At 34.1% G+C, this 17,665-nt stretch overlaps 1 protein-coding gene across 1 annotated transcript in view; it reads left to right on the forward strand.

Annotated features, from left to right (window-relative positions):
• LOC124354341 overlaps window positions 1–17,665 on the forward strand; it is a 148,686-nt gene that overhangs the window by 116,843 nt on the left and 14,178 nt on the right. Inside the window, 6 exon segments of the mRNA XM_046804715.1 lie at window positions 2,221–2,448; window positions 3,037–5,833; window positions 9,795–11,687; window positions 11,689–12,488; window positions 14,280–14,333; window positions 17,358–17,543. Of these exon segments, the coding sequence (XP_046660671.1) occupies window positions 2,221–2,448; window positions 3,037–5,833; window positions 9,795–11,687; window positions 11,689–12,488; window positions 14,280–14,333; window positions 17,358–17,543 (5,958 nt within the window).

Consider the following 17,665-nt stretch of genomic DNA (forward strand, 5'->3'; position numbering starts at 1 on the left):
GTTGTAAATTGTGCCAGGTACATCCAAGGAGTTTAAACATTCAATTGGATAGTTGGTGGCATCATCTTCATTTGTTACACAGTCAACAGATTTGAAAGAATGCAGTGTACCAATGATCTCATTCTGAATTATGTAGTTTAAGTCATCTACATCTTTATTCTTAGCTGCCAAAATTGCTCGTTCACTCAACCATTCATTATTTTTGAGGTTAGTAATGATGTTTGGGAATACTTTGTTGATGAGTTCGTCTTTCGATGAGACAAAGTTACAGATATTCCGAGGAAATGAAATCAATCCGCTCGATTCGTCGACAGGTACTCGACCATTACCGATAGTCAACAATTACTCAGAGAAATCTTCAGCAGATGTATCGTTCAGCAATGCAACTCTCATGTTTGTTGTCAGCTGAAGTTTCCTAACATAGCGTCATAGATTCGATGATTTGAGGCAAGCGTTTATTTTGTCGGCAGCAGTCGATCTGGGAATTACTGGCAATGTTTAGCGGAAATAGCCAGACAGTAAAATAGTTGCGCCTCCAAAACATTTTGAGTCATTACGTAGATCTTGCAATGTTAGGTTAACTGCTTCCAATGCATGTTTATGCGTTATTGTGCATTCGTCCCAGATGATGATCTTCGATTCTGATAAAACTTTCGCCATAGCGGAGCGCTTTGTAATGTTGCACGTTGGTTCTTCAATATATTGAAGATTTAACGGCAATTTTAATGCAGAATGTGCCGTACGATATCCTTCTAGCAATGTGGCTGCTATTCCAGAAGAAGCAACTGAAACTGCAATGTTGGATCTTGCACGAACAGTGGCTAAAACTACTGACATGAGGAATGTCTTACCAGTTCCACCATGTAAATATAAACCACCGTTTCCATCATCAATTGCCTTCATTAATGTATCATAAACTTCCTTTTGTTGGGGGTTCATCAGGGGCACATTTGTTTGAAGTACTAAATCTAATTCCTGGTGATCATATTCACGTTCCCGTTTCAATTCTCGATTAAATGCGTCATTCATTTTACGATTTGGCGCTGGCATTCCTAACCTGACTAATAAACTACCACACATGAGATAACACATGCCTTCGATCAAGAGTAAGGCCCTATTATGTATCTCCTCATTCATTTTAAGATCGGAATTTATTGAACTGACACGAATTTGATGTTAAATATCTTCTGCCATATTATCCTTGTATTTGTGCCACAGGTTAGATGGGTTCGATGGAAAGCATATCGAAATGATGATAGCAAATAATGTACGTATCTGACTTGGAGATGCAGAGATAACTGCTTTGAATTGTAAAAAATTAAAATTTGAATTGTATTATCTGGATAGTAAAGTCTATGCTTAACAGTGATTGCAGAAACAGTTGAAACAAAATTTGCTGTTTCTCTTAAGCTTACTCTATGCTTTAAAACTATAAATGTAAAGAAATTTAAATTGGTAATTAAATGATATAAACATATTTCTTTTGTTGCATTATATATGTTTACAAAAAACAGCTGATTCAATTTGAACAGGCCCTTTCACTTAATAACATATGTTTGCTATAATGCATTTCCTACGGGTATTTCCGTAACTTTTAGAGACCAGTGGGGCGGAATCCTGAATCGGGAACGGGATAAAAAGTATCCTATGTGTTTCTCCCAGTTCTTAGCTACCTCCCTACCAATTTTCAGCCAAATCGGATCAGCCGTTCTTGACTTATAAATAGTGTAACTAACACGACTTTCTTTTATATATATAGATATATATATATATATATGAACTCTACAAACTGTCTCAGTAAAAAGTACAAAAACAAAATTCAGCAAAACAAGGTACAAAAAGAAAGTCGTTATGGGGTTAATGTGTATTTTGGCAATGAATCTAGACATAAGACAATAATTTATTGTAAATTTGTTTAACCCCAAAGGCTATTTAACTCACAAGGAATGATGTTGCTTTGAGTTAAATGACGGTGGTAATGAGTGAGTTAGTGGATATGTGCAAACTTTAGAAATTCAGTGTCTTCTAATAAATCCTTTTGGACTGTAGTACATTTCGGTACATATCTGTGTTCTATTTGTAAGTAGCGATTTACTTCATTCAGTATTAAAATTTAATTTAAACAATTCTTGATGTGCATCTTTCTGTCATGAACATATTGGCATTGTGCTGAAAATGCTTTTGAAATGTTTTTAACAGTTCACGAATTGATGTGTTCAGGTGATAGTGCGAGTGTTGGGCGGGGAGAGGTATCGTTTGCCACCCCCTACTCTCCATCCCCTCCACGCCAATGCCCTCTACAGTCTCATGTCGCTTTGCTGGCTGCCGTCGAGGGGTAGAGCTCAACTCGACCATGTTGTCTCCATGCTCAATCACTTGCAGACCAGCCACAGTGAGGAAGACTTTCAACGACGGTGGGACGCCCTTAGGCCTAACTCAACGCCAGAGGTACTTCTTCTCAATTTAGAATAAGTTTTGGTTTGTTTGTGATACACAAAGTTTTTGTAAAGAGACTGATTTAATTTTAGTTGTATCGGGTAAAAAATCTTTGGTGTGTTAAGGATAAGGATTATGATAAGCAGTTCTAGATTCTCTGATCTGTTTCCAAAATAAGTCTAACATATGTGTTGTTGAATTTTTTCTGAAGAATTTGATTATGAAATTTAAAACTAGGTTTCTTATATAATCAAGTGAATTCAGTTTTTAATTTTTGAGTTATTAAATGATGATTAAATGTATGAAGACCTCTTAAAAAGTTTCATAGATTTCACTCAAAATCTATTTAAGCTTTCAACACCTGAGAAAATTACTATCATAGTAAAATAACTTATAAACACATTGTGAAAATGTCAGGCATTGTATATTTCTGTATATATTAAAACAACACTAAAGGAATGCATTTCACTATGTTTAATCAATTTCACCTGGTCCTAAATTGTACTACCAGATAGGTTAAACTAAATTATACAATTGCAATTTCATAAAGATATAAAACATTTAGTATTGACTTGTGAATGATGAATAATGTGATTACAGATCACCTTAGAGACGATGACAGCCAGAAGTGACTTTGACTCTGGAGTGGACCTGGAGATAAAGTCCACTGACCGTGAAGTTATGGATCTGGTGAAAAAATCATCCTCTGACGTGAACATGTCTCCTAGCACAGCCTCACCACAGTTGTCCATGGCAAGCAGTTCTGGTGGGGAATTTTTCTCTCAGACCAACCTTTCAGTGATGAAGAAACAATCACCGAGCCTTACCAACTTGAGGGGATCCGTAGAGGACATGCGAGAAGAGAAGACTGAGGAATTTGATTCTTGGTTGAAAGGAGTAGAGACCACTAATGAAGAAGACGTGAAGTTTGTAAAGAAGATTTCAGAAGCAATTAAGGATCTGGATGATGCTCTTGCATTAGAGAAGACTTCTTCCTCATCAGATGATTCTAGGCAAGAAAGTCCTGTAAAAGACACAAATTCTCCAGATGAAAATCCCATCCTTGACTTTAGATTGGGACCCATGAATGAGGTCAGGAAGAGAATAGATTTAACTCAAGATCTACAGGATGACAGTCTGGTAAGGAGAGATTCTTCGGGCACAGACACAGAAGATGAGACCTGGAGGGGAAGGATTGAAAGAGGGGAATTCTCTGAAAAAGTGAAAGAAAAATCAAAAAGTGTGACAGATTTGATGATTCTAACTCATATCGAGAGTGAAGGTAGTGAATCGGACTCTTTGCCCTCTTTAACAAGGCAATATTCAGTAGAGAAAACAAAAAGAAAATTTTCAGGAGCGATGATGAGTACTATTGGATTTGGAAGTGAAGGGAATATTCGAGGTGCTGTTTTGGGTGAGGAGTTTCAAGACGCTCTCAAACAACTTCAGGCAGAATGGAAACTCCGGGATATGGAGTCTAGAGAAAATTCCCTTCAGTTTATCAAAGGTGAGGGGCAACCTTCATTACAACCGGATAAGTTGAATTTTTTAGTCAATGATGCCTCGGAAAAAAATAAATCTGAAAAGTCACTAGTTACCAAAGGATGTTACATGACTGAACCTGTAGTCGTAGTTCTCAGCCCCTCTCAAATTTCAGAAGGCACAGTTGTCAATGAAGTTTTTCAGGGAAACTCAATTCCTTCTCATGTTACGCTTGATGTGGAATTAAACAACATGAAAATTTCCACAAACGAGAATAAAGAAGAAAACTTAAAATTATTAGAAAACGATGAAAGTTCTTTAAGACAGTCTAGGTTAAGCCCAGAAACAACTGATATTAGTGAAATTTCCCAGAACACTGAATCATCCTCAGAAATTTCAACACCAACACAGTATGAAGTTATCTCAGTTTTAGATAATGTCCAGACATTCATTAATAGTGAAAAAGAACATAGCACATCTCTAAAAAGCTGTGTAAGTGTTACTAAAGAACTTCCATCAAATATACTAATCAAACCTGTTGAAAAATCTAAACCTGTTAATGACATTAAAGTGGGTTGTAAAACAGTTGTAGCCCCAAATAAAGAGAACATTTTTGAAGAAGAGAAACCACTGAATAATGAAACAGATAAGATTGTACATTTAGTTCCTAATATTAATGATGTAGAAAGGTGTCCATACAGTGAAGATGAACAATTGAAAACCAACTGTGATATGAATAGTAAACCAGCAGACTTCTCTGTAACTATTAAAACTGATAATGTGTGTGTAACTAGTGTTGATAAATGTGTAGAGAGTACTAACGATGCAACAGAACTTGATAATAAACTAATAAAAAATATAAATGATTTGCTCAGTAAAAGTGCCACTCAGGTGGAAAATGACTTTCCACTCTGTAACTCGTTAATGGTAGCCAGTGATTGTGTTGTTTCCGGTCCGAGTGAATTTGATGAAAATTCTTTTTGTGAACACAAAAATGTTCAGTCTGATTTGGTTGTGGGGGACTGTTTACTCTTAAGTGATGAAAAGAAAGAAAGCACATTCATCCCGGAAATTGTTGTGACAGAGGCGAGTATTTTGGATGTTGAGAGTGATTCAGAGCCTGAGATTGACTTCTCGAGTGGCAGGAGAAGGAAGAGAAATGTCAGGGTTATCATTTCCAGTTCAGATGATTCTGAGGACGAAATTGATAAGGTTGTTGATAATGTGACAGTCTCTGATGGTTTCAATTTGACAAGAAACGATTTGGCAGTAAGTACTCCATTTGTGAAAGACAAACAGATTTCCATTTGTGACGAGAATATTTCTGATGATGTAACGTTTCATGAGGTAACACAAGCGGAACCTTTTTTCGTTCCTTGTGCTAAAGAGAACAAACCAGTTTCCCCTTCAAATGAGACCTCAGTCATTCTGGGATCTTGTGAAGACTATACTCTGGACTATTTTAAAGGCTTGAAAACCACATACGGAAAACAAACGAGCGACGAGTCCACTGACGAGTTTTCGAAGAGTGAGGGTGAAGAGGAAGAAAAGAAACAGTGTTCTATTAACAACTGGGATGAGTTTCTAACGAGCACACTTCACCAAAGGTACCAAGATAATCCGGTAAGCTCTGATGTGGAATTCGAAACGAGTGACACGGATTTCGAACTTAACGACAAGAATAGGGAAGATAACATTGAGAACTTCAATGATTTCCTTGACGATAACGTCGACATCCTCAAACCGAAAATGAAATATAGTGAAAAGTTAAATGAGGATTTGAGAAATAATGTGGTGATATGTGATCGAATGGATATATTTGAGAATTTAAATGTGAAACAGAATTTTGAAGACCACGACCAACAAATGCAAGAGGTTAAGAATCGTTTAGAAGATGTGGCGATGCTCTCTGAAAGTGAGTATATAATTCTTAGCTTCAAGTTTTAAAATAAAGTTGAAAGCTGTATTAACAGAAAAATTAATATATTTAAAAGGAGAAGAGATACAGTATTTTAGAAATAATTCTATTTACTTTACAGAGTGTGTCTTTGTTTTTGTGACAGACTTTTAAGTTTCAATATAAATGTCAAAATAATACTAAAATTCCATTGATTGGAATGTTCAGTAAATGTTTTTCAAAGCACATTCCTTTTGGACTTAGACCTTCTTCAGTTTGAAAAATATGCATTTTAAGAATAGGTACACTATTCAATAAAATGTGCACAATTCCTTTTGGACTTAGACCTTCTTCAGTTTGAAAAATATGCATTTTAAGAATAGGTACACTATTCAATATAATTTTATCTTCATCTTTTCTTTTAAGTACACAGAGAACTACACTTATAACTAAAATCAATTCCAAATAATAATTAGTAAGTAATGAGTACCTTTACACTTCCATAGTTCCCTTGTTACATTTAAACATGAAATGTTTGAAGTGGTGCACAAGCATCATGCTTTAGAAGCAATTTTACATAATAACTCAACTCTGGATAATACAATTACAGATTGGAAAGCTGCAATTTTCTTAGTAACTAACGGATTAAGATATTAAAAATTTTTGGATTTCATCATTGAGCTCAGAATTTACAAAAAATTGGTTTTAAATAATATTACATGATCCTTTTCATATTTGAAATATTAAACTTAATTCCAAGGTAGCCACCAAAACTCAAAATTGGGGCCACAATAAAAGCAATTTTTATTTTATGAAGACGTTAAGACATTATTAACGGTTAATTCTAAGGCTCTATTAATATTTTTCGTATATTCGATAATTTATGGACACACTATATATTTTTTGGTTTCAATGTCACAACTAAATAATTTTTATTTTTTAAATTGTTGCTTGTTATTTGATGGCTATATGCAAATAATTATTATTGTTAGTGAAATGAAGATTTTTAAGCCTGTAAGTTCACATCTTGTAAAGGCATTAACCCTTTCACGATTTTTGACAAAATGTAACGTTCATAGTGATTGTGTAAAAGCCTGCTACTGACATAACATTAGGAATCATTATGTTGTTCCTGTTTTATTCTATTGTCTGCCGTAACATTTCGCAAGAAGCATTTTTATGACAACTGTATCGTGCAAGTATTTTTGGTGTTTTCTAGATGTTAGCACTTCCTTGGTCCTCTGTCATGAGTGTTTACATATTTGTGAGTTTACTATTGTCATACAATGCAATCAGCTACCGCGTATTATGCATTTCACTTGTTTTGGGGTATTTTATGGTTTTATTTCTAGTGTTTATTGTACCATGTAAATATCCTATGCCTAAATTGGCAAATGGCTTCATTTACGTAAAGATGACATGAACACGGATAATGAAAATAATAGTGTTCAGTATATAAAATATTATACAAATTTGAAAAGACATTACATTGCAATAACTTATTTGATTAAAAAAGTATATATTTGAACTGTAAAACAGCAAAAAATTAGTTTAAAGTACGACAAGAATACCAATACCGCTAAGTAGTTAATAAGCTAATTAAAATCCAATAAAGGCAATAAGGAAATAAGTATGTTTTTTGTGTGACTAATATATTATTACCTACCAATATTTTAAGAGGGTTTATATTTTTAAAGCATTTTCTTAATTTATGTACTAGGATTTTAGGTATCTAAAACTATTATTTAATATACATATTTGGTATTAATCGAAAGCTCTCACACTGTAGATAAGGTTTTTGTGGATTTGAATTAGATCTGACTATGGGGCTCTATCTCATGGGCTTCCAAACTTCCAATATTAATCTTAGGAGAATATTTTAGTTTATTTAAAACAGCTAATCACTAAAACAGACTTGTTGCTCTTTTTTATTCTCAATCGGCTAATAAAGTAATACCAGTTGGTTGGTTATTTCCTTTGTGTATGTATTTACATAATTGACTTATTTCACAGCAGTACAAACCTCAAAGTTTAAGTTATTTTAATACTTGATTTGTAAATATTAGATATGGTACAACCCATCAATTATCAATTGTTCGCCCATGAACATCTGCAGTGTTACTCTCTTCTCTACATTGGTAGATTGGAAATCTAGATGGAGTTTTATCAGTTCACATTAGTAGCCATAAAGTCAGGTTTAGTGATGAGACTTGATAAAAATATACTTTCTTAAGCTTAATTTTAGATTAAGAACAAATAATATTTCTTATTGTCGTGTTTTCTTTCACAAGAATGGTGTGGTTTGTTGTGAAGAGCAGGTTTACCTTTTCCAAATTGGAAGGATATTCCTTTTCTTCTTGAAATTAAGTTCAGATAATTGGGAACTTTTGTTCTAACTGGGCACTTTGAATTATTGAATCAAAGATTTATTCCACTTACATGAGTCATCCGGAAAGTAAGGTCCATTTCGTAGTTACTATTCGAGTAGCGAACGAAGAGTGCAAAAAGTGTATGCTGACTTCCAGTATGCCTTGCATATGGAATGACGCCATTTGCAGTGAAACTATTGTAGAGTACTGTTTACTGTGCACATTTAAGGTGTTTAAAACAATTGATTAACTCGCTGACTGTGAAATACGATAAGTTATCCGGTTTTTGACAGCATGGAACGTTCCAGCAGCAGATATTCATAGGTAAGTAAAGTGTACGGTCCTAATACGATAAAGTGACAGCAAAGTGTGGACGTGGGTGAGTGCTTTCAAAGATAGGTGGGAATATGTCCATGAAGAACTGCAATCTGACCAACCACACTGATCACAGAAGATTTGGTCAATGTCATTGATAAAAAGATTAGTGAAGATTGACAATTTACTATTTCATCATTAGCTTTGGAATATACGATTGTAAGTAAAACAAAATCGCAGAAATTGTCTCTGAATATTTGAAATTTTCCAAATTACGCTCATGTTGTTCCCGGGCTGCTTACTAAAGAACACAGAATAAGAAGAATGGGTTGTGCTGTTAAATTTTTGGTCCGATTTCAAGATGAAGACTACACTTTTAGAGAACATTGTCACAGGTGATGAGACATGGCTTTCTCACATAACCCCAGAAACAAAACATCAGTCAATGGAATGGCATCTCACAACGTCACTGTTTAGAGTCAAGGCCAAACAAAAAATCTCAACACGCAAGAAAACTTTGTTGAAAAATAATAAAAGATGTCAAGAATCAAATAAAACAAGTTAAAAATATTAAAATAAATAAATTTATTTATTATAAGAAATCAGACCTTACTTTCCGTATGACTCTTGTATATAAAGTACTTTCATAATTTGTCAAGTTAAATTAAAAAGAGCATAATTGAAGAAACAAAAAATAAATATGTTTGTAAATTTGTGATTTTATATGTTATGCCAAAAATATTTATATACAATTTTGTATATCACCTTTATATCTCTATGTAAAGAAGAAGAGAAGTGCGTAGGTTCCAATTAGGTAACAGTTAATCTTGTTATTCGTTCTTTATTAAAGTTCTCTTTGAAAACTTGGTTTTTAACAAGACAGTTCTATTACAAATCATAAATCATGTGCCATTTATTTTACTATTAAAGATTGTGTCATAAAAAATTAATATTTGCTATTACATACAAAGTTGGTAATGTATATTAATTTTAGATTATTATTAAAACTAATAACTTTACATGTACTATAGAAACATTAGAAACTATAGAGAAATGTTTTCGTGATGAGATAACATTCTATTCCTTTTACATCTGGGTTGTATTTTTATTTCCATATGTATTAGTCCTGATGACTAAAATCACAGGTTATAAGAGAATTTTTTCATATAACATTTTGATTTTTTGTAAACATATTCAAATGTTTTTGTATTCAGTTTTTGTTTTGTGTAACATTAATATTTAAAAAATACAGTAAAGTTAAATTTTTGTTTTAATTTTTATCAAATGTGTTGCAGGTTTTTGCTTAAAAAACCAAAAGATCTCTATGGACGATGATGAGGATGGAAAATTGTTGACACCAGATGATGAGAGGAGCAGTGACTCCGGCTTCCGGGATAAGGGAAGCCTCAGCGAGAGTGTAGAAGATGCCTGTGATGAGAAATACAACCTAGAAGACATTGATGCTGAGCTAGAGGAACAGTATAGCAAACATATTGAGACGAAGTCGATAGAAGACATGGAGGAAAATAAAACTAATTTAAAAGAAGATCTTGGAGTAAATAATGGCAGTGATGAAAGTACATTTATGGTTAATATTGTCAGTGACACGGCCCTTGAACAAGATTGTAATGAACCAGAACCAACTGTACAACCAATTGAGTCTTCTAAAAGTTGTCAAACGCTAGATGAAATTTTGTGTTTGCCTTCTGAACAGTTTGATGATAAACAAGATAGACTAAATAAGCTTGACAATGCCTTGAATTCCAATATAGATCATTATTTTGAAACAGGTTCACAAACGAAGACCGGTTGGTATTTGCATCCACCTCCTGGGACAGCTTTGGTTGATTCGCAACCGGTAGCTAGTGGGTGGCTACCGGCAGCACCTGAGGAAGGAAAAGATACAAGCTATGTGTCATTTGACATTGACGAAGAATTTGTTACTGCAATCCGAAATGAGTTAAGGGAGAAGCTTCCTTGTGCCCAAAACCCTGAGAGAGCAGAAAATGCTGAGGAAGATGTATCTCCAGAAGAGGAGAGAACCGATTTGGTCATCCAGTATAATACATTCCCAGTGCCTCTGTCACCAATATTTGAAGAGAGAGAAAGCATAAGTTCTAATCAGTCATCACTTTTGTTGGATGATGCAGGGAAAAGTATTGAATCATCAGGAAAGTCAAGCCCAGTGATGTATCTGGATGCCACAAAAGAAGACGGAAATCTGTTGCGGTTTGAAGATGACATCAGAAATGCATTGGATGTTTGCAATTCAGAGAGCACTGAAAGTGATAATATCTTAGTGACTGTGGAGGATTTAGAGAATGCAAGAGGAGGGAAAGCGCAGAAAGTTGTGGAGAATACAAAAGATGAAATGGATGACTTATTGATCGTTGATACTGAAACTAATAAAGTGACACTTTATGAAAGTCCGAGACCAAGGTCACAGTTGGCGTTCGTGAAGCAAATCGTAGAGCCAGTGGATGATAACAGTTCTGTAAACTCTGAAACCTACACTTTCTACCATTCAGCTGATGACAATATGTTGTCTGTTGACAGAAATAACCCCACTTATACTCCTGATAGTGTTTCTCCTTTATCATCGGGCTCAAGTCGCACTGGAATAGCTGTGTCATTTTCATCATCAGAAACAGGAGGCAATTTGTCTGGATTTTATCTATCACCTTCATCAGTCAGATCAGACCTGTTTGACAATGGGCCTCCAAGTTTGCCATTTGATCTTGGACAAATGTACGAACCAGTGGAGGAAATCCGGCCCAACAATGAGGCTGAAGAAATTGTACAAGAACTGGTGGAAGCAGGGATGTTGAAAGAATCTGACCTGAAAGAAGAAAGCGAGTTTTCTGATGTTTTGAGTTGTGGGATGATCAGCAGCAAGGAAAGTTCTGGTGAGACATCAGATAATGTCAATTCAGAAACAACAGATGAACAAAATAACGATAACGGAAGTTCCGTTGAAACCTCTTTAGGCAAGAGTGAAGAAACAGATTCATCTGTTTCTAATGATCTCTCCACTGTAATGAAAGGCAACTTCAATTCAAATGCTCTTCAGTTATGTACTGTTTCACTAAAGAATGAGAGCAAAATCTGTGATAAAATCGATGAAATGTTAGATTCAGTCGAAAAAACCGTCACAACCGACACAAGAAGGACAGTTAAAGTACAAACTGGATGACTCACAAAACTGGTTAAAATCTGTTCTTTTATCCAACTCGGTGTCTTTACCAGAACTAAATGAAAGCTCAAAGAATGAGAATGCAGTAGCTTGCCTGAACAATGGCTGGCCAAAACCAGAAGAATTGATAACACAATCATCACCTGTTGTTACTCAAGTGACTGCAACAACACCTGAGTCTCCTAGTATGGACCTGCTGGAGGTAGCAGCAAAGTTCTATGATGTCAACTCAACCTTGGCTATCTCGACGCCAAATAATACATCATTTGATGAGAGTAAGGATAACTCCCAGTTGTCCTCATTTACATCGACACCTACCCTGGAAACAAAGTGTATAACCGTGGGATCGACAAAGAGTTTTGAAAAGCCCTTGATAATTGAGCCTAAAATTTCAGTCAAGGACTCAAAGGAAGAAGTGAAGAATATTCCATCATTAAGTGACTTAGCAAACGAAGTGGTCCTCAAACTGCCATTGAGTGAAAATAAGAATACTCCTTCAGAAGATTCATCTCCTGATGACTCCGAACGAGCGAGGAGACTACAAGGCATGACTTTGGCTCTAGAACCCTCAGTTGTGTCGAAAGCTCCGATGCCATCACCAGAAGACGCTGACAAGGGAACATGGCGACCCACCATGGGGCAACTCATGGAGCTGACAAATCAGCCTGAGCAAGATGACATGATGACAACCTCATTCATTGATGTCGACAACAATGACTATGCTCCGGACTGGGAGAGTGACACCTCTGATGATTCTGAAGAACATTCTTCTTCAAGCGGAGAGTTTATCTGGAGGGTATGTACTACGAATGCTTCATTTAGTGGTGTTACCATTAGCGTAAATGTGTGAAAAGCATGTGTGTCATGAGTATTGGTTTGTCATATAATAGTTTTAATTTGTAAAAGTTGCTATTCACATGTATTGAACTATGATGAAGAAAAAAGGTTTAGTAATTACATTGTGATCTTATAGATAAATCTTATCTTGGTAAGAAACAAATAAATAAATACTATGCAATTTTATAAAGACATTATTATCTCTAAATTTAGTAAAAGTCATAGTGCATACTTTGCCAATAGGATTTTTTAGTATTTTAACGACTTTCTTGGAGATAAGATTTAATGATTAGAAAAATATTAGTAATTCATACTAAATTTATAACTTAAATCATTAACCAGTCAGTACCTGTTTGTTTTAATCAAAAAACTAATATTCAATAAAGATTTTACTCTTGACTATTATTATACCTACAAGTTGATTTCAAAAACGAGTTATTAGTTTTAACAGAGCTAAATAAGTGTATATTTTCTGCTTACTTTTTAACCGTTAGTGCAAACTTTTATTGTCAAAAACTTTGTAACTATGTCAAGAATAAAAAAAAAAAATACTTTCAGTGGTTACAGATGACTATTTTGTACAGTATGAATGATTATATATTTGTTTTAAAAAGGTTTAAAAACTTTCTGTATACACCTTATTCATGCAAATGTTCATTAATAAGGTAGGCTGTCCAATTATATCAGCTTTTAAAATGATTTTGAAATACAGTGGTATATAGTAAAATAGGGATCTATGAACATAAGTAGATTCTGAGTATTGAGTATAATAGTTGTAGTAATTGTGTTGTTTTAAATGTGGTAATTGTATTAATTGCTTTCTTTGGTCTTCTATATTCTATTTTCTCTATGTAGCTAATTGTTTCAGAGGAGCGCATATCTTATCAATAATTTTGGTTGTTTACTTCTCCTTTTAATTAACAGATAGGAATGGTTTATTTTTTCTTTAATCTTTGTCACTTTAAATCAACAATTTGAAATGAATTACTGTTTCCTCTATGACTAAACTGTATCTTTGCAAGAGAAGTTTCATAGGTCCTTACAATGTCAGGGATATACCAGCACTTGTATGTATTGAGGTTATTACCAGTTTGTAGCATGTCTTGGAAAAGAAACTAACATGAATTTTCAGCTGTACAAGCCCACTGATTTCCAACATATAAATCATTTTTTAAATGTTGCAATATGTTAGACGAATGGTTTGAAACTGTTTCAATGACGTCGAGAGGACGCTTTGATTTACTTGATTTTAACGTATTCTAAACACAAAATAAAAGTCCAATATGGCTGAATATCCCTGCCAGTTCTTCCATTACTAACTGGAAATAATGTCTGTACTCACTAGTAGACCTATTTCTCTTGAATTTGTACAGGATTGTCAAATCAAACTTGAACTATGAAGTAAGGCTGGGCAAGTACACATTTTTAATTTGATTTGAGTTTAGTAAAAGCATTAAAAAACTTATCAAGTATTATGATCGGGTTTTTTTTAGGATTGCTGGATAACTTTGGGTCATACGTGTCTGACTCAAACTATTAAGTGCGTGAAATGTTTTGATTTAAGAACTATTTGAAGTGTTTTGAATGATTTTGGTGTACTGACTCACTTTTGAATTTAGTCTGTATAATCCATTGAAACTTGTATTGTATGGTGTTAAATTATCAAAGATATGCCCTCTTCTAAATATGTGGTGTCTAGTGTTGCTTGTTGTCTAATAACTTCTTGTTTTCGTCTTCTGCTCTCTCGTAGGAAGGGGATAGGGAGGAAGCGGTTCGTGTCGTCATTGCTTGTGACGATCTTGAGGTACTATAATATCTTCTAATTATTCTATTACCTTCTATCTTGTTCTATTGTTTGATCACACGGTTTGCATGTTTAATGTTAAAGTAAGCATTGTGGGTATGTTTCCCCGGTGTGAGTAGCTTACTTTGGGTTTGGAGATGTTATGTGTATACAAACAATTTGTTGTAAACAAAATTATTGTTGGTCCTGTTTGTTAAATGCATGAAATTTTCTCTGTCTAAAGTCTAAATTACTACTCATATGATATTAGTAAACGAAATATGTATTAAAATTTAATGTACAGCCTGGGAAGAATAATAAAACTTTTTAAATAGATAAGAGTGTATATTATGATATACTATGGGATATTTAATTTCCTACACCAGCAACTGTAATGGATGGAGCATATTTAGTTTGTGTTTCTCCTGTTAGATTGGTGTTACTACAAAACGTTTTGAGTTTGTTGCAACTTTACCTGGGAAGATTCTTTCTGGGCTTACTATTATTCTGAGTATTATTTGGGTCAGTTGTTTTCATTAATGTAAAGAAAATTAAAATTTTTTTAATTCCCGATTAAAAATATTGTAAAATATTAATTGATAAGAAACCTCATTCAGTATAAATGCATAACTTCATAAATTAACAAAAAATTGAAATATACATGCAATTGTGCTAGAAGATTAATGCAGACTATCGAAGAAATTATTTATTTAACTCAAATAACTCACCGGAAGCTCACTTTAGAAAGCTTTTTGCAAGTTGATGAGAAAGTATTTGGAACAGTTGGAGAACCTAGTAAATGTATTTTACTATTAAAAACACAGACAAATAAAACTGCTAAAAATGCTGCTATTTCTCAGATGATGTCATTGAATAAACTGTTTGTATGAGTCTGTATGAAGACAGGCTTTGGAGAGGCTGGTACATATCTGGCCTCCTCTCCTGACATGACTAAGATATAGTGCAGGCTATCCTTTCTCTTCGATCTTGACAGGAGGTGACATTTACACCAAACCTTACCCATTCTGAATATCCTGTCACTCTGGAAGAAAGCAAAAAGTCCTTTTAGGACTGAGTGCAGTGAGAGTTTTCTCAGCTTCTTGTCCTAAGAGGGGGAAAAAAGCTCCACCAACTTATAGTGCTACTCAGCAAAGATTTTAGTACCCGTTGCACTCTTAGATGATATGAATATACCAACAATTTATTCCAGGATAATCTAATAGATTTATTCCATTCAGTTTAGTGATTTGAAAGTAAAAAAATCAATATTTTTTTTTATTTTGTAAGCCTGTATTAAGATTCAGGCTCACTATACCTTTATGTAATGGGTAAAATAACGTTATTGGTTTCATTGTCATGTTGTGCGACTAGATAGGTATTTTTAAACTTAAAACATTGGTATAGATTATTTTTCTTATTTTTAAAATAAAAAAAACATCAGATAAAAAATGCAGAACACCATTTTGAGTTTGGTGGAGGATGATTTTGTTTTTGTAAATTTCTTAATGCATTGTTAATATTGATATTTCACTTTTTAAAAATTGAAAGAAATGAATCGGGTGGTTTCACTCAACTTGGCTAATGGAAAGTTGGTAATGCAACACGATTTATTACTTTACCAATAATAAATCTATCCGGATATGCCTTTTTGGCATGTGTTATCACTTTCTCGCCCTATGCTTACTTCTTATCTCATATAATATTTCTGCAATTTAAGTGTCATACCTTGAATAGCTACCTCCCATTAATAACAAACTTTAGTAAAATTAAAAAGTCTACTCAAAAATTAAATGACTCTATATATTATATTTAAACACAGGAGTAAGTTATGATTTAATAAGATGCAGTTAACACATGTACAATATATGATTCACATAATCAGGACATATGTTACCTGGTGAGTTGCGAATCTTTGTACACATTTTTCCTTTTTTATCACCGTATACATAGAGTATATCTGGCTGACGCTGACACTTACACTAATTCATTGGAATGAACGGACTGCACAATATGTTGAAACAAATAAGTTATCAATTATATTTGTATGTTAACAATAGATTGTCAATGTATTACAGAGGGAGGAATAACTTTAGTTTGTCTATTGTATATTTCATATAAGAATTGGCCAAGTTCAGAGTTTCTCAATAGTTTTCCTATCTTAATTAAAAATTTCTTGACCAAACAACATTCATCTGTTACATCGGGTTGCTGACCCACCTGTTACTGCAAGGTGTGACTTGTAATGATTTCAATATGTATTAATTTTAAAATTTGGTTTCAGTTCAGAAATTAAATTATGTAAAAAATGATGACCTTCTGGATATGCTTCCAAAACTTGCAGCAATATTGGGCCTAATGTGTGGAACCAAAGTAGAGTATTTTGGAGGAGGAAACTTGTCAAAAGAGCTTATAAACAAATACTATCTGAGATAACAGTTGGATACTTTAGAATAGATCTTTGTTGTAATAGACATATGTAGAATTCACAATTCCAAACTCATACATTACGAAGAAGTGTCAAAATGTTTCTAGCATTAGTACATGTATTCAAGGAGGGATTCGCTGAAATGCATATCTGTGGTTTGCAGAACTGCTGGTGAATATGTCAGTTTTTTTTAATACTTTAAAAATCTACAAGTAGTTTGTGACAAAAGGCCTGCATTTTATTTTGTTTGATTTTGAGATGTCATATAGCACTGTCTCTGTGCACCAGCAGTCCTGCCAGCTATAAGTAAAGGACATTTTCCTGAGATGAATTCTTGTTAAATATAAATAAATAATGATTCCAGCGACCTTTTGAGTCTTCCTTGTGGAGTAAAAAATTTTGTAATAAAAATAATTTTGTATCTATATAAATTTAGTGTAAGCAATTTTTGAAAAAAAAAACTGATAATTGGTAAAGTTAGCATTCTTTTGCTTATTGTGAATACCTTGATGTAGAAACCATTTTTTAATTTTAAGTAAACACTTATTAATCTCATTTGTAAGAAAACAATTGGTTCTTGTTTACCGCACAACTTTGTAATGTGTGTTGATTATTGACAGCCGCAAGAGGGGGTATCAGAGATGTCAATGGCCCGGATATCTGAGGAGGAAGGGGAGGATGAGGATGATGGAGAGGAGGGAGAGGACAACTCGAGCTGTGCCAGTACTACAGAGTTTGTTCCTTCTACATGGGACAGTAACGCGACCCCCACCAAGTCTGCGTTGAGGTCTGCCGAGAAGCAGAAGGTGGGTAGGGGGGAGGGTATAGTTTAATTTCTATTGAATTTAATGCGCCTACAAGAAGGTTATCAAAAGAAATGGAATAGGGTTGCCAGAAGTAATGAAAACAGCTTACAAGGATGACACTA

This window comes from Homalodisca vitripennis, chromosome 2 (assembly GCF_021130785.1).
Source record: "Homalodisca vitripennis isolate AUS2020 chromosome 2, UT_GWSS_2.1, whole genome shotgun sequence".
Classification (NCBI taxonomy): domain Eukaryota; kingdom Metazoa; phylum Arthropoda; class Insecta; order Hemiptera; family Cicadellidae; genus Homalodisca; species Homalodisca vitripennis.